At 33.6% G+C, this 16,388-nt stretch overlaps 2 protein-coding genes and 1 non-coding gene across 4 annotated transcripts; 1 reads left to right on the top strand and 2 right to left on the bottom strand.

Moving 5' to 3' along the window:
- Positions 1–1,102: 1,102 nt before the first annotated feature.
- LOC140980044 (small nucleolar RNA Z122) lies at positions 1,103–1,200 on the top strand. The gene has a single exon (XR_012175874.1). It is a non-coding gene; the product is annotated as a small nucleolar RNA Z122 (small nucleolar RNA).
- A 172-nt stretch (positions 1,201–1,372) lies between these two features.
- On the bottom strand, positions 1,373–6,321 carry LOC140978080 (probable WRKY transcription factor 20). Of its 2 annotated transcripts, XM_073442858.1 has the most exons (7): positions 5,993–6,321; positions 4,821–5,015; positions 3,789–4,302; positions 3,006–3,153; positions 2,780–2,935; positions 2,077–2,451; positions 1,373–1,436 (listed from the first exon to the last, which is right to left on the bottom strand). In XM_073442858.1, exons 1-7 carry the CDS (start codon positions 6,263–6,265, stop codon positions 1,397–1,399), a joined length of 1,701 nt encoding a protein of 566 aa, XP_073298959.1. In that variant the 5' UTR covers positions 6,266–6,321; the 3' UTR covers positions 1,373–1,396. The 2 variants fall into 2 exon arrangements, with proteins under 2 accessions (XP_073298959.1, XP_073298957.1); XM_073442856.1 differs by lacking the exon at positions 1,373–1,436 and having other exon boundaries at positions 1,774–2,451; positions 5,993–6,320.
- A 1,429-nt stretch (positions 6,322–7,750) lies between these two features.
- LOC140978076 (FRIGIDA-like protein 1) lies at positions 7,751–11,930 on the bottom strand. Its single transcript, XM_073442849.1, has 3 exons — positions 10,991–11,930; positions 9,575–9,750; positions 7,751–8,730 (listed from the first exon to the last, which is right to left on the bottom strand). The coding sequence occupies exons 1-3, from the start codon at positions 11,802–11,804 to the stop codon at positions 8,065–8,067; spliced, it is 1,656 nt and encodes a 551-aa protein (XP_073298950.1). The 5' UTR covers positions 11,805–11,930; the 3' UTR covers positions 7,751–8,064.
- Positions 11,931–16,388: the final 4,458 nt, after the last annotated feature.

The raw sequence follows: 16,388 nt of genomic DNA, 5'->3' as shown, positions 1-16,388 counted from the left end.
TATGTTTTTGTGATCGTAATCAATGTATGTTTTCAAAAATGGATGGGATCACTTGGCTTGACCGATAATCGATCACGAAATTGCTAAAAACCGTTTTGACTTGTTCGGTCGATCACGAAATTGCTAAAAACTGTTTTGACTTGTCGAACAGGTTAAACAGGTCAAGAACAGGTTGGATTGATTAAATCGATCCTACTGGTTCTCATATTTCGAATTTTATTAAATTTGATTTTTTAATTTTTCATTTAAAAAATTTGTTTTAATATTTAACTTTAAATTTATTTTTTGATATATATATAGTTTTTCGGTTCGATAGTAGGTTCAATCGATTCGATCCATTGAATCATTTTTTAAGATAATTTGGTTCGATTATCGGTTAGTTATTCAAACATTGATTGTAACAATATAAAGGTGGTAGTGTTTTAAAAATATTTATACTTTATTAAAAAAATTAATCTAAAACATTTAAAATTAATTTGTCAGTACATTTTGAAATGTTAGTTCTTGAATCATCAACATATATATCAATTTTCATAAAAATTTGAGGGACACGCATGATTTAATGATATTTGAATAGAGAGAAAAACACTCTCGTTGTAATATAAAGTAACCTATAAATATTAACTTATAAATATAATTGTGATTGTGATATATTTGAAACATGATGAATATGAATATAATTGCTAATTAATTTTTTAAAATCTTTATCCTAAACAAATCGTTTTATCCGAATCAAATTCTTACTCCAATCACAACATGAGAATAAATTTATTATAATTAGGAACAAAATCGTAGCATAAAATATTTTGAAAATTGCACGAATTTTTTAAGGGGAAAAAACGATATATATATATAGTAATCAGAAAGCGGAGTTTCTCACAAATCTAGGGTTAGGGTGTTTTTTCCTCAGCCGCAATGAGCTTCTTCACTGAAGCGAGCGCTGAATCACGCCCTTATATGTGCATGCACATCGCAATATTCTCCCTCAAATCGAAGATGAGGAACCCGGAAGTTTCCAATTTCTTCCCGGAGGTTTATTTATTTTCTGCTGTTGTCCATTAATTGATTTTCAATCTTCTAGTAGTATGGAAGAACAACTGAGTTTGGGAAATGATGCTAATTAATTCGATTTGTGTCAGAGGCTCAGTTAATCTGTTGCTTTGCTGAACCTTTTTTTTTGCACGTCAGTCTGATTCCAAACTGTGTTGTTGCAGTATCGAAGGATTTTCAGTTAACTTTTCGGTTTGATTTTATGGTGCCTGTTAAAATTAAGAGTACACTGTGAAAAAAGTTTTCTTCTTTTCCATTAATTTTTGTTCTGTTGATGATCACTGGATTTTGTGCTAACACGAAAGTAGATCATTCTACTGTGTGTAGTTTCCAGTGGCATCGGATCCTACTCGCAGGGCTCCATTCTATTAAAAAAAAAACACACTCTAGGTTCGTCATATCTTTCAATCATACGCTACGCAGAACCACCACCTATAACAATTCATCCCACCCATTTGTAGTGTGTTTACTCTCAAAACCGTAATATCGGATACTTTCAAACCTATTTGACGCTTGAGTGCGTCGAATGCTAAAAAAATTCCTTTGCTAAAGCTTATAACCAAGACCGCAAACTCATTAGACGCAAGATTTACCATGCAACCTACTAAATCAACACCAATGTAAATATAGGCATCTGATTATGTGGAATTCAACTCATAACTTAATGATCAAATTTTGCACCCGTGAAATTGTCTAATGCGTGTGAATGAATGAACTATAACATCAAGAACATGATAGAGGCTCACATTGAAAACGGAACGCCTTTTAGGCATGGAACATCTAATACACAAGTAGATGAAGCAGCATTCCTAACACCTAAGGCATAGGTACATGATCTTCCCCGCTCCATAAATAAGAAATGACGGGAAAAGATTGTCGAAATTTACTTTACATTTTCTCAACGTACATAAACAATTTTAAGGCCCCATAAGTATTCTTCCAGGGTTTTGTGGATATTGGTTAGAAGGATGGATGGGCAGAGTCTGAAAGCTATGAACCTGGACCAGATTTTCTCTGTTTTCATACAGATTAAAGCCACCATTTACGATACCATAGCAAGCAGGAGATTGTTGAATTACCTTCATACCAGAATCATGTAGTGCAATTTGGTCTCGGTCTGCAGCATTTGAGGCACATGTCTGCTCATTCAATCTATTCTCAGCAACACGGCTAATTCCGACGCCAAGATCAAGGCTGAGTGAATTACTCTCCTCTTGCATGATTTTTGAAGTTATGGTATACGGAGTGTTTCCAGCAAATTCATGGCTGTTGTTTCTGGCAGTTGGTACATCATGGTTGTGCTTACCCTCATATGTGGTTATGACAGCTTTGGGGTCATGTGACGCCCTCTCCACGTGTTTCCTAACTGGGCATCCAGCATTTGTGCACTTGTAGTAACTCCTGGGTTATAGACAAAACATATAAGAATAGCAAAAACCAAGTTCATGAAAATTGTTGACAACTCAGGTACTCTGTTGGTAAGGTCCTTGCACCATGATATGGTCTTGTGTTTGAATTAATTGTTCGGAATTAGGAAATCAGATTTGATGCAACTTTTGAAAAAGGAAAAATTGCTAATGAAACACTAATTTTTTTATAAGAAACGATAATATATTATATAATAGAAACTATAAAGATTAATCCACTTTGAATCTGAAGAATGAATGCAATACAGTGTTCTTTTACTTGATCTTTAAAAGCAGGCTTAAGCCCTCGACTTGAAACATACCTTGGATTGGGATTCCCTCTAACCACTTTCTGTCCATACTTGCGCCACCTATACCCATCATCTAGTATATCAACTTCACTGATAGTTTGAACGACAACTCGTGGCTCGCGAATGGGCTTAACAACAGGTGTAACATCAAGATCATCCTCCATTCTCCTGCTCAGGTTTTCAGCAGAAGAAATTAAGATGGCTATTATATATTTATGGCAAATCTAAAATACAATACCTCCGCTTCAAAACAGGATCATCTTCATCGACTTCATCATTGATGGCCAGATATTGTGAACCTGAACCATCGACACCATCTTCGTTCATTTTCCGAGGAGACAACACCAAAGAGACATTGGGCTCCAAATTGCTTGTGTTCAATTTGCCTTTAGCAAAAATGGAAGTGAAATTAGAAATAAATTAAGTATCATAATTAACACATGGTTGGTAGCTCCATTCATTGAGCTGGCTAGGGCTGAGCGGCGTTTGCACTTTGAGCATTCAAACACAAAACTCAGTTGAGATATTTTACAAGTTAAGCACAAACACCATCGTCCATGACTTTAACTTAAGAAGATGACCAGCTCAGGCCCGAGTACAAACATCAGAATTCTTGAAAAATTAACCGTGTCAGCAAAGTTTGTCCCAGATAGTTACAACCAACTTCAAAGCATTCCATCATTATAAAATAAATATTTCAAACAGATTTGCCGGCTCTTCCCACCAGTTCCATTTTAAGCATGTACATCAGAAAGAACTCAAAATAATGATTTGCAAAGCCCATTAGCCGTGGAAAAACAAATAGATGAATAAAGCTTTAAAGCTAGGGTCACTAATAAGCAGAGCGGTGGTTAGCCTTGAGCTGGATACTTAATAGACAAGTTGAGAATTGAGTTAAAAAATATATTCATTCATATCGATCACCCAAGTCTAATGGAATTACTCAAGGCCACCCAAAATTCATGCTGTCAAGCCTTTTAAAAATTGGAAAGAAAAATTTATCAGAGTTTGGCATGTTTACCCTCTTGAACCATGAATGACAGGCTCTGATCCAATTTCTCCTCTTGGATGGATATAAGAGCACCAGGATTTTGTCGACGGGCAGCTTGTGGTTTTGGATGGTCATGCGAACCCTTGTAGAAAATTTCAGTAATTTGTCCACTTGGAGATCGTTCAAAGATCTTTTTCACTTCACAGTTAGGATAAGTACATTTGTAATAACTTCTTGGAAACTCACTTCCTTTAACCAGTTTCTGCCCATATTTTCTCCAGTTATACCCATCATCTGATGTTCTCTCAGCTGTAGTTGATGGGCTGCCATCTTTAGGATCAGTAATGATAGTTGGAGTCAAGTGCCTTTCATTATTTAATTCATCAACAGTACTACAGGCTGATGACTCATGCACACTCATAGGCGCAGATACTCTCAACTCCGATAGCCCACATGTCACCAAACTTGGAGGTGCTGATGATTGTGAAAATCGTCGATCCTGAGCTTGACCAAATGGTATATTTGCATTAAACCCCACTGGAATCTTTGTCATGAAGAAATTATTATATTAGTGAAAAATTAGTCAATACTCATGGAACTACGAGTCATTAGACCTTTGCAATATGTATCGTCTTAAAATTTTGAGACAATAATGCATTGCTAAAAAGGGAACCATTTGACGTAAATGAATCCTAGTTCATGGAGATTTGTAATTTGAAGAACTTATACTAGAATCCAATGATTAAATCAAATGGGTGTCAAATAAGACAGAGGCGAAGTTGCAAAGAGTGGCAAACAAATGATAGCTGGTCTGTGTTTGAAGATCATGAAGTAAAACGAGTAAGGGGGAATCTGCTACTCATTTTACGATACGTTTTTATTTTCAAACTCACATTCCCATCAAAACAATATTAGGATTTGCTATTACATAAGAAAGAAGAGGATGTGAAACGAAAATCATTTTCCAACTCATTTTATTGTAAACCATTCCGTGGCTAAAGAGGGGGAGGAGAACACCATATAATAAGGATAATCACACAATACAAAGATTCTGAACATTACAGCCTGTCCTGCAGATGGTAATTCTGATACGGTATTAGATCCAGCGAGGAACTTAAACTCAAAATCACGTGGCGTTATTCCATCAACAGCATGGCCACGGGAACAAAGTTTCTCAGATGATAACATTGAATTTTCACAAGCTCGTTGCATCAACTGAGGCTTAAAAAGAGAACCTGTGGTTGGAGAAGGCTCCACCTGCAAAATTGATAAAGTATTGGAAGGACAAAAAGGGTCAAAGTCGAGGATTCAAGTCTCTCCACAGTCATTAAATAGCATTAATAACCTTCCAATCTATTCAATTACAGATTCTTGTTCTTCCGTCCTTTATCACGCATTAGAAAAGAAACCGAAAATGATCCTTTACCATCAATCCCATATGCACCAAAAAGACTCTTAAATTTATCAAGCTCAACAGGAAAGCAATAGTTTTATGGATTGATCCTCATAATCATAGTGGCATAAATTCCTCTGACGTGCATTCAAGAAGCTAATCATTTAAGTGAAACATCTTCTTTTTTTTGTTGGCAGAATAACAAAAAATAAAATGTCATTCACCATTAAGTAAAAGAGATCACTATGTGAAGAAACAAAAGAGAAATGAAATATCATATTTCTAAAATTATTTTTAAAATATTCGAAAAGGTTGGAAAAATGAGCAGATAACTCCATGGAGAAACTAATATAATTTTTCCTCAGCACAAGACACCAACGGTTCCCGAATCACACATCTTATTCACATCCCATTAATATTCCCCAAATGAGCCTCTTAATGAAAAGGAAAATAATTCAACGATCAGCAATATTATGAAAAAGAACCAAAAATCAGATCAATAATAAAATCAACTGAAACATTCCACAAACACCCCACTACTACAGGCACCTTTAGTTCGCATAACACCATTTTTGGCCATTCACACTCTCAAAGGTCTCAAAAAGTATTCCCACAACCAAGACCTACGACAGCCAATTCCTCACTCAGGAGCACTTAAATCCTTCAGATTTAATCATATCAACTACACAGAGCTGCAAGTTAACTCCAGAAGAGACTTAATTCACAAGTTAGGAATCGGATCCGAAACTGATTCGTTGGAGCTTAAAGAATCAATCACATTATCGCAAGTGAGCCACTAACAAGCAAAAATCAGCTAATTCAAGTTCCACAGATTCGTGACCTTAACGTAGGAGAGAAGAACAGGTGACTCGAGAAATGACGTCGGACTGAGTCCAGGAGGAATCGTAATACATGTGGACCTAGAGATCGGGAGCTTGGCCGGAGACATGAGCCTGTACTTAGCTCCATTGCTGGATCCACAGCCGCCTCCGGGAAAAGCCGCGTCCGGAGCTACAGAGGAGCCGCCATCTGGCACGTGCTCGGGAGTGGAGGTCACGTGTGCCGAGGCGTTATCGGAGGGAGAGTGAGAGAGGGCCGGAAAGTCTTCCATCATGGGAGAGATGGAGAGGGGGGAGAGGCCTTTCGAGACGACATGAAAAAGGATAGGGGTAATATGGACATTTCGGGTAGGGGCAGAATTGTACTTGTTTTTGTTGTCATGTAATAAAGTGAAATGGGGGAGTACGGGTTTCAGGTGTGGACGGAGTTGAGTTTGTCAGTGACTTGTCCTCATCCAGTTTTTCCAATATACCCCGTTGTGATATTCAATCATCATTTATTTTATCCATCTATTTCATTTATTATTTATTATTAATATTAGTTGATATTTAGCTCTTTGTACCATCACATTGAAAAATTTAATTTTTACCATAAATCTTTTCTAAAATTTTTTAATTCCAACGTTAATATTTTACTTGAAATAAATCTTATTATTAAATTACAACACCAACCTCTTTATTTTTTTCAATTATCAATAAATTTAATTACACAATTATTAATTAATAATATCACAAAATAATAGCTATCATTAGACTGATTACAAATACACATCAATTGTTTTAACGAGTAAAATTATTTCTTATGCAACATTAAAATTGTAGATCGAAACATCCGATCTGATTGCCGAATTGTATTGCAAAAGAAAAGAAAAGGTGCTGTGAATATATATATATATATATATATATATAACTAAAGCCAAAAAGGAAAGGGTCATTACAAGCAAACGTACACAGTTCATCAACCAACCCATGTTGCCATTACAGACTTAACAGTTGAGTTGACTCAAAAAAACGAAGGGAAATTGTACCAACGACAGTCGTTCAATTGAGCCTCGAGAAGCAGGACTAATACAATCATAGAACACGCTGCCATACGAGCCTCCCGAAATGTCTCGAAAATCTTTGAGATGGAAAGTGCAGGACTATGGTTCCAGCGAAAAAATCGAGCACAATAACACCCAACACCAACAAAAAAAAACGACCATTATAGTTGCCACGAAAAATGTATATATAATCACATGGAAAAAAGGAACTAATAGAGATTCATTTTGGCTGGTGAGTGAAAGAAATATGGGAAAGCTGTTACGCATTCATCCCGTGCATAAAAGACCATAAAGGTCATGTCGAGCATTTGAGGAAACCATACATGTTGAGGCTCCCAGTTATGGACCTCAGCACGTATTTCGGTTTGGAAAGAGCTTATACTGTGTGTGGGTTATAAGCCATTTGAAACTGTTGTGTCAAAAATTTTGAAGGTCAGACCATAAGTAATTGGGTTTTCTTAACCATCGCAAACTAAAACATCACTTTTGTTTCAAAGATATAAATAGTTTGTATACGAAGGTAAAACTTGATTAAAATGGAAACAAAAACGGAAATAAGCGTCAGCAGGTACAGTTGAAATGAGCCATAGACGTGCCCATTTGATCACTGATCAGCTGGGTAAGGTCAAGAGTTTTGATGGTAACAAGATTCATTCAGAAAGTGACAATCTTGTTTCCCTATTTCACACACAAATTCCATATATTCAAGAGAAGAAAAACGTTAAAATTACTAAACTAGCATAAACTACTAGCCAAAGAACAATTATTCTTATCGGCAACAAAAATGCATTAAAGTGATAGATCAACATGAAACAAGTCATGATTAACCTATGCGGGCCTAGCCCCTCGACTGATTTTGGTGCAGAAAATACTGCAGTAATCAATCATTGTTAACAGGGCAGAAAATTAAATCTCGCCATGGTGCTAAAATTCCATTAATCAAAAAGCAGAAGAATGCTTTTGATAACATTGATCTAAAATCAAGATGTGCAACAAAGACGAGACTGTCCATATCTGGAAGAGTAACATGTTTACTGTTGATAGTAAACTGGTTGGTATTGAGATGGGATACTATATCCACCACCATCAACTGGTTGGTATTGAGATGGGATGCTATATCCACCGCTATCAACTGGTTGGTATTGAGATGGGATGCTATATCCACCATAACCAACAGCCCCATCATAATAACCAGGCTGCACATGTGGTTGCAGCGCATGTGGTTCACTAGGATAAGAACCAGATGCAGTTGGATTAAAGCCCAAAGGGTCAGCTCCCGACAATCCATACACACCGGCAGATGAGCCTGCATATGGGATAGCAGCAGCAGCAGCAGCAATTGGACCAGCGCCATAGGCCCCAGCAGATGTACTGAGGTATGGAGCAGTGTAATCTGGCAACAAACCTGACCTCTGCACCAAAGATGCTTGTGGTCGAGGAACAACAGGCTTGGCGGGAATTCTCCGACCAGTAGCAGCTCTCAACCTCTTGTTTCCATTTTGGGGGGGTCGCTTCAAATTCTGCTGCGGCTTAGGTGTAGCCGCAGGTGCTGCCCTTTTCCGATCACCCTTTTCTTTCTCCAATTTCTCAATACGCTTCACCATTACAGATTTTGGGTACTGAGATTCCAGGTTGTGATCCTCGATGCATTTAATCACAGCCTTCAATGCATTAATTTCTTTTGTAGCAGCTTCATTCTACAAGAAATATACAAGGCTGTTAGTCTCTAGCTTTAGTAGATACGTAATGTAACAGTAGCCTCAGACACACTTAAATTAGTTGTTTGGTTTATAAATTCCACAAACAGCTTCATTTTAAGTCCTATAATTACTACTTGTTACACCCAATAAGAGGCTTATGTAGATATTTTATCACATTATATGTACAATGACAATATTGTCATTGACAAATATTTCATTCTCCAGTATTTATGGGGAAAAGATAAACCAAAAATTCCAATATAGTAAAATCAATATCATCCTCCTCTTGGGCAAAATTTAAATGAAAGATAAAAATGAAATGGGTGCAAGAATACAACTGTATCCAATTTGTTGATAAGGACCTTGACATGCTAGATCGAAATCAAAATACAGAAAAAATTCAAGATCGAAGATCTGATTCTGAAGTTTTCGACGAGATTATTTATGAGGGGTCTGATAGAAGACAATTTAAGGTCTGAAACGAAGATTGATGCCAGCTAATCCAAGTTGCCACATTTAGGTCTAAAAAAATTATACACAAGCGTACAAATACATAGCCATGTAATTAAAAAAATATATATTCAAATACTAATGTACTGGACCAAATTTCAAATATACACAACTCATACCATAGAGCATCAATTAGATTATTCAGATCGAATTTGAATTCAAATCCAACTTATTGAGAAACCTAATCTATACGACACATCCTTCTGAATTGCACGCATGTAAAACATATTTATGGAGAAGCGTAAGTGAAATTGTGTTCATGCACATATATCTATTCTCCAACAAAATTGTTGTAATAGAAATACCGTCTCCAATGAATACGAAAGATTACCATTGATTGACGAGACCCCTTCCCACTCTTGCGCACTTTTTGAGCAAGTTTTTCAGAATTCAGCACATATGCTTTCAATAAGGGTACAGGAGGGAACTCATCAATCAGCTCAAATTCAAAAATGAATTTGAGAGCCAATAGTTGTTTGCCCTTATAAATGAGTTTCTGCACGATATCTGTTGGAAGCCATGAATATCGCTGTTCAAAACCGAACTTTAAAACAGATAAACATGGCAATATCACAACATGGGTATGTAGATGTGTACAATGGTACACAGATTAAAGAAACAAACACATAGTCGGTTTTCAAAACTACACAATTATGGACACCGACTCACACCTTGCTTTAAGGAAGAGGAGGCTACACTAATTTAAACATCAAACTTGCATAGGCACAGGTATCTATGACATGAGTTGACTCATGAGTATGCATACAAAAGACAGATACGACAAAAATAAAAATTACTTCATGTGATGGCAACATTCTTCTTATCCCATGTACTACCCAAACAAACAATAATAATTGAACACGTGGTTGTTTTGCTAAAGAAGTCATAGAAGATGTGAATAATATCGGATCCTTATTTCCATCTTAACTGTCAAAATTCACCATCCTTGTTTTCATATCAATAATAAATCATCAAAATTAAGTAAACCTCCATTTCCAAATCCAGTTTCAAACTTATTCTCGACTCAAACTCCAGTTTCTTCGCCACTACTACAGGGGGGATACAACCGAGATTGAAATAAACATATTAATGTTTCTTTTTTTTCCTTTCAACAACATAATACAACTGTAAAGATATCTTAGTTTCTACAAATAAAAACTTTCCATCTAGAGGAGACAGTTTTGAATTCAACCAGATTGCATTTGGACAAAATTAATTCAGGTGGGTGGTCGAGATTTAATTCGGAGAAAGAATTCGAAACTTGAATATTAATGGACACCATGATTTTCTCAAAGAAATATCTTAAATTTAGATTGAATGAACTTGAATCTCCTCATGGCACACCATCCAGACAACTAGAATGAATTTAAAATACTAAATTTCAAATGACTTAATCTGAACACAAACTCGCAAAGATTACAGTCATAGCACCATATAGTCAAAAATATCTGAACTTTAGTTAAACCCAGAGAGGAAATTACTAGTGATAGACAAATTCAGTCATTCAAGTTTATTATTCTAAAGAGAATCTCAGATCCCCATGCCACCAAACAAAAGATATTTCAGATGAATCAAAACAATCTGCTTCCACTCTTAAACAGCCAAGATTCAAGAAGTGAAGCCCCCAATTTCTATAATTTTTTTAGCCAGCACACAACAAACAATTCACACTGATGCACGCACAAACTAATAAGATCAATATAACAGGCGCACACAGCTGTAAAATGTTGATTAACCCCAAATTTACCGGAAACCCGGCTCTGAAGTCCAATTGCTTGACACAACTCCACAGCTTGGCGGCACCTAGCAATCATGACAACATGATTGATCAACTCATTTGCATCGTACCCACCATCACTTACCAGTTTGTACGCAGCTAAGAGCTGCAAATATGTTAACTTATCCAAACCCCCCATCTCTAATTTCTTCTCATCGTCTTCATCTCCACCGTTCCCATCACTTACACTCGCCATCTGCCCCTTCCACTCAGCAGCAATAGCCGCCGCTCTTTCTTTGACCTCCGCCCCAATCTCGAACCCAACTCTCATAAACTCCTCCAGTAAAACCGCGCACGCCCTCCTCAACGCTCCCAGCTCAGAGCCAGTACCTGAATCCGACCCTGCGCCACAAAACCCATCCAGGGCATCCAGAATCAAGGAACCCGGATCCGGAGCGTGCTTCAACGCGTCAGCCAACTCAACCCTAACGGCGGTCCTTTCCTTGGGCCGGTCAAGTACATACTTACGCAGACCCAGACCGTCCATGTTCTCACACAGAGACTTCAATTCCGGTCGGGCTGGAATAGGGACCGACGCGTGAAGCTTCACGGGTTTGGGCTTCCGAATCTTCAGAGATTCCTGAGCCTGGAGGGTCGAGAACTTCTGGAGGAGGTCCAATTGAGTGGATTTAACATCTGATTCTATGTCATTCCACGTGAAAGCAAATGAAGACAGCAAAGATGAGTGCGACTGCAATCCTTCAAAAGCTTTTCTGAGATTTTCCTTCTTCGACTCCACGAGGTCGAGCGCCGCTTGGATTGATTTCAGAGTCGTTAGAGCCATACTTTTTTCTACAGACTAATATCGAAACACGATCGTGAAAGGTGGGAGAAGCATGAATGGGGCGTCAAATGTAATGTATCAACTGTGGAAGGAAAGGGGGAAGAAGAGGAAACCGATTATCCCAGCAAATTTATGGGCCTTTAGCCAGAACTTATTAACAACGGCCCAATAGATTGAGACTTGTGGTGATTCACGTAAAATAATTGTTGACATAATCAAAATTAATATCCTCATATTAACAAAATTTATATATATTAGTTACTATGCACACACACGCATCGCGTGTGTACAATAGTTTTTATTATTATCGATGAACTAAAGTAAAATTTGACAAATTATGGAGGGACTAAATTGATATTTGAATTGTTGAAATAAAAATAAAAGTGTGTGTTGAAATTTAAAACAAAAACAAAAAACAAAAGTGTAATATTAATATCATATAAGGATAAAATTGGAATAAAAATTTGGTATCATCTCTAGGTAGTTATTATGATGTCCTCACACTTAATATAATAGTATAGAAGTATATATATTTAATATTTTATATTTATTAAGTTCAATTCAAAAAATTAAATATTTTTTTATACTTAATTAATATAAGTGTTAATAAAAAAATTAAAATCTACTAAATATTTATTTTTATCAATTTATTAAAATATATTTTATTTGTGTAAATTTATAATTTTATTAATATATTACTATGATCAAATTTTTGCCACTAGACATAGAGCTATAGTAATTAGACAAGATACATTTATTTTCTTATACTCGTTACAGGACAGAGTGCGTAAACATAGGTGTTAATTATTCGGCCTCTCAGTCCTATGAATATGGGGGAGATGCGTGTCTATCTATTGTGTTATCTTATGTCTCTTACCGGTCAATCTTACTATTTTCCTACTTCCAGTCATGTCCTTAGCAAACAAAGTATTAATTGTTAAGATCCGGTATGACTCTTTTACGACCAACTTAGTCAACCAGATAAAGCAATGAAAAGCCAACAATTTGTTTCATGAGAACTTCTCACGAGATCACTCATCTCAATATTACTCTTACACATACACCTTTAAATACACACTTAATCCGACCATACAATAATAATACTGGTTAATATATCAAGAAAAATATCATTTTATTATTTATTAATAAATAGTTGAAAAAAATTTATAATTGAATATATAATTTACTCGTTAATAATTTTAATATGGTTATATTATCAATAGTATATGTTTTTTTTATTATAATATATTTTTAATTTGTTTATGTAATTTTAATTAATAAAATCATAACCTTGGAAATAAAAAAGTGTACCTAATTGAATTTAATAACAATAACTAGACTTAAAAAACAATTTCATTAAACGTAAAATCTAATTTTTAGTCGAATCATGTAACAATTAAGTCATTTACAATAATAATTTATCAATAATTTAATTAAGCGTAAAATATAATTTTTAGCTGGAATTTGGATTATTGCATCACGAGACATATGATCTATTATATAATATATATCGATCTGTTTCATGCTGTATTCAATTACATGTTACTTGGTCACAAAGTTTTATTAATCTTGAATAATTTGGATGCATATATATTTAATTTATAATAATTATTTATACGCATATTCACGATATTTGAATAAAATGTGAGGCAACGTGCTCTACTATTTGTCAACTTATGCCGTGATATTTGAAACTATTAATTAATTGGAATAAGACTACATATATCTCTTCTATCTACGTTATATTGTAAGTAAAAATTTATGTGAGACGATCTCACATGTCGTATTTTATGATACAGATTTCTTATTTGGGTCATCCATGAAAAAATATTACTTTTTATGCGAAGAGTATTACTTTTTATCGTGAATATCGGTAGAGTTGATTCGTCTCAAAAATAAAAATTCGTTAGACCGTTTCACAATAGACATACTTTATATTAGATGGTTTATTCGATCAAGTAATCAATAATATTATTTATCATGTTTTTTTAATTAAAAAATCAATAATGTGAAATAGATCTCTTATCCAATTTGACACACGAAAAATATTATTTTTTTACTTTAAATATAGATCGAGACGATCCATATTACGAACATAAATTTATCAGATCCTTCAATATTTCTGTAAAAAAAAAAAAAAAAAAACCCACGTTCTCTATGTGTTAGCTTAGAAATTTAATTAAAAATTAGGTGACATGCATTGACCAATAAAAAGTCAAGTTCATGAAGATTTCAAGAAAATGAAAAATTGTGATCAAATTATATTGCTGGCGTCACTTACCAATATATGTACTAAAAATGCGAACAATTTAAATAGAAGATCCTCGCATCTTTTACATCGACCAGCAATTCATATATTTTTAATATAATTAATTAACCAGTATTTTTAAAATTTTCTAGCATAAAATATCTTTTATTTCAATTTCAATAACTTATAAAATGTAGATAGATATTTGATAATTTCAGGAATTCGAGCAGATGGAAATACGAGACTTGTTAATTTCAAAAAAACTAATAAATATTAAGGTTACATTTTGGATGGAACGATTTGGATTTGAGGGTATATTAAAGGTCAGAATTTGAAATGACTTTATGTTGAGTTGGATTTAAAATCTACCACAACGACTCAAAAAATGACCATTTGAAATTTAAAATCTTTTGCTAAGTGGATTTACTCAAACAAACCAATTTATTTATTATTATGGCTTTGAAATCCTTATGTTCAAATGCAACCTCCACATATGGACATATGACATAAATGTCGAAATTTAGGGAGGTGTATTTAATGTAGAAGATTTCTTTGACTTTTAATCACTTTTGTAGATTTTAAAAGTCTACATGTATTCAATTAAAACTTTTACATACTCCATATAGATCTAGTGATATTCAAAATAAACTTTCATGGAGTTTTAAAAAGTCAAGTGATATTCAACATTGACTTTTAAAACCTCTATAAAAGTCTATAGGTATTCAAATTTTCAATATACTTTTAATAACTTCATATAGTTCATTGACGTACAAACACTAAAGCTTAAGTTACAACTATAAATTGTCAAAAATTGTATTTGGTTCAACCCAAGATTTGGATGGATTTTTAAAACTTCTAACTCATACATAAGCTATTTATTTATATCTATGTCACTTCACATCACCTCTCTTCTTATCTTTTTTCATCTCATCTATCTCTATCATTCTCTCAAATTTTCGAAGTGTATCTCTATATATATTTTCATATTTCTTTTTCCAGATTTTTCATTTTTTAGCTGATTTTTCATTTAATAATTTTTTATTTTAATGTCATATGAAATATTGAATTCTATAATTGATTTTGTGATTTTTAATTTATGATTTATACTAATTAATGTAATATTCAATAATAATAAAATATGATCAAAAAATATCGTTTGATTCTTAATAATTGAATAGCCTCACAACAACCATGGTTTTTTAAATTCTTTTTAGTATTTCAATTAATACATAAGTTATGATATTTTTATATAAAATTATATCCACACAATGCTAAATAATATTATTTTCACATGTATATTATCAATTCAAAAACAAGATTACAGATTAATCAATTGATGTATTTTAAAAAATTTACAAACATACATACAAACCAACATATATACATGTGTAAGGATTGAATGATTTAACTTTTAAATAAGTATATTTATTTATTAATATAAATATTGAAAAATTATTTTAAACTGAATATGTTATATATTTCAATTAATTATTGGTTCAAAGAAATTAAAAAAAATAGTATGTTATAATTAAGTACAAAATTTATAAAATTCTATAAAAAAATCACAAAAGTTTATAAAAATCTTGCAAAAAAATCTACATGAATCCACGTAAATCAGTTTATAAATATGTGAAAATCCATAATAGTCAATAAAAATCTATCAAATCCATAAAAGTTTATCATTTGAAAAAAATCATTAAAAGTCATCAAAACTCTGAATTGAATACACCTCACTTAATTATCGTCTAATGCCAATCTTTATCTTTTAATATGTGTAAAAAAAAAAACATACTGTCTAAACATTTTGAAATCCACTTTTAGTTAAATACAAACCAACATTAGATTATTATATTAAGATTGCATCCAATGAACTTTATTATTCTCTTGTATGTGAGATCCACATAAAATAACAGATTCTAAAAATATCTAGGTCGAACTCAACTCAAAGTTTCGATAGAAATCCCATTTGCATTATTAGGTTTCCAATTTTTCACAATGACTAAAATAGTTAAATTTTAGATTATATATGAGGTGATTTTGTGGTTATTAAATTCAACAATTTTTGGTAACGTATGAGTAATCAAAATACTTATATGTCCACAACTTGCATTGCATGTATAACCAAAATATGACATGTAAAAGCACACATTTTCTCACACACACAAATATACATTATAATTGAAACGATGTTCTCCTATTGTACTCACATACATGTCTATATTTATCTATTGGATGCGATGGAACATATTCACATCGTATATTTAATATATTAATATCATCGTAATTATGAATAGACATAATGAGTAGACAATAACTAATTTTTCTTTCAAATATAT

This window comes from Primulina huaijiensis, chromosome 6, assembly GCF_012295235.1.
Source record: "Primulina huaijiensis isolate GDHJ02 chromosome 6, ASM1229523v2, whole genome shotgun sequence".
NCBI lineage: Eukaryota > Viridiplantae > Streptophyta > Magnoliopsida > Lamiales > Gesneriaceae > Primulina > Primulina huaijiensis.
This window is presented reverse-complemented; position numbering and strand designations above follow the sequence as displayed.

Coding starts and splice junctions, on each gene's coding strand:
- LOC140978080 (XM_073442856.1), bottom strand. CDS start 6,265: ATGATGGAAGACTTTCCGGCCCTCTCTCACTCTCCCTCCGATAACGCC. Junction 5,016..5,992: donor TTCTTCTCTCCTACGTTAAG/GTCACGAATCTG, acceptor TCAATTTTGCAG/GTGGAGCCTTCTCCAACCAC. Junction 2,936..3,005: donor GATCCTGTTTTGAAGCGGAG/GTATTGTATTTT, acceptor AAACCTGAGCAG/GAGAATGGAGGATGATCTTG.
- LOC140978076 (XM_073442849.1), bottom strand. CDS start 11,804: ATGGCTCTAACGACTCTGAAATCAATCCAAGCGGCGCTCGACCTCGTG. Junction 9,751..10,990: donor ACTTCAGAGCCGGGTTTCCG/GTAAATTTGGGG, acceptor GGCTTCCAACAG/ATATCGTGCAGAAACTCATT. Junction 8,731..9,574: donor AGGGGTCTCGTCAATCAATG/GTAATCTTTCGT, acceptor TATTTCTTGTAG/AATGAAGCTGCTACAAAAGA.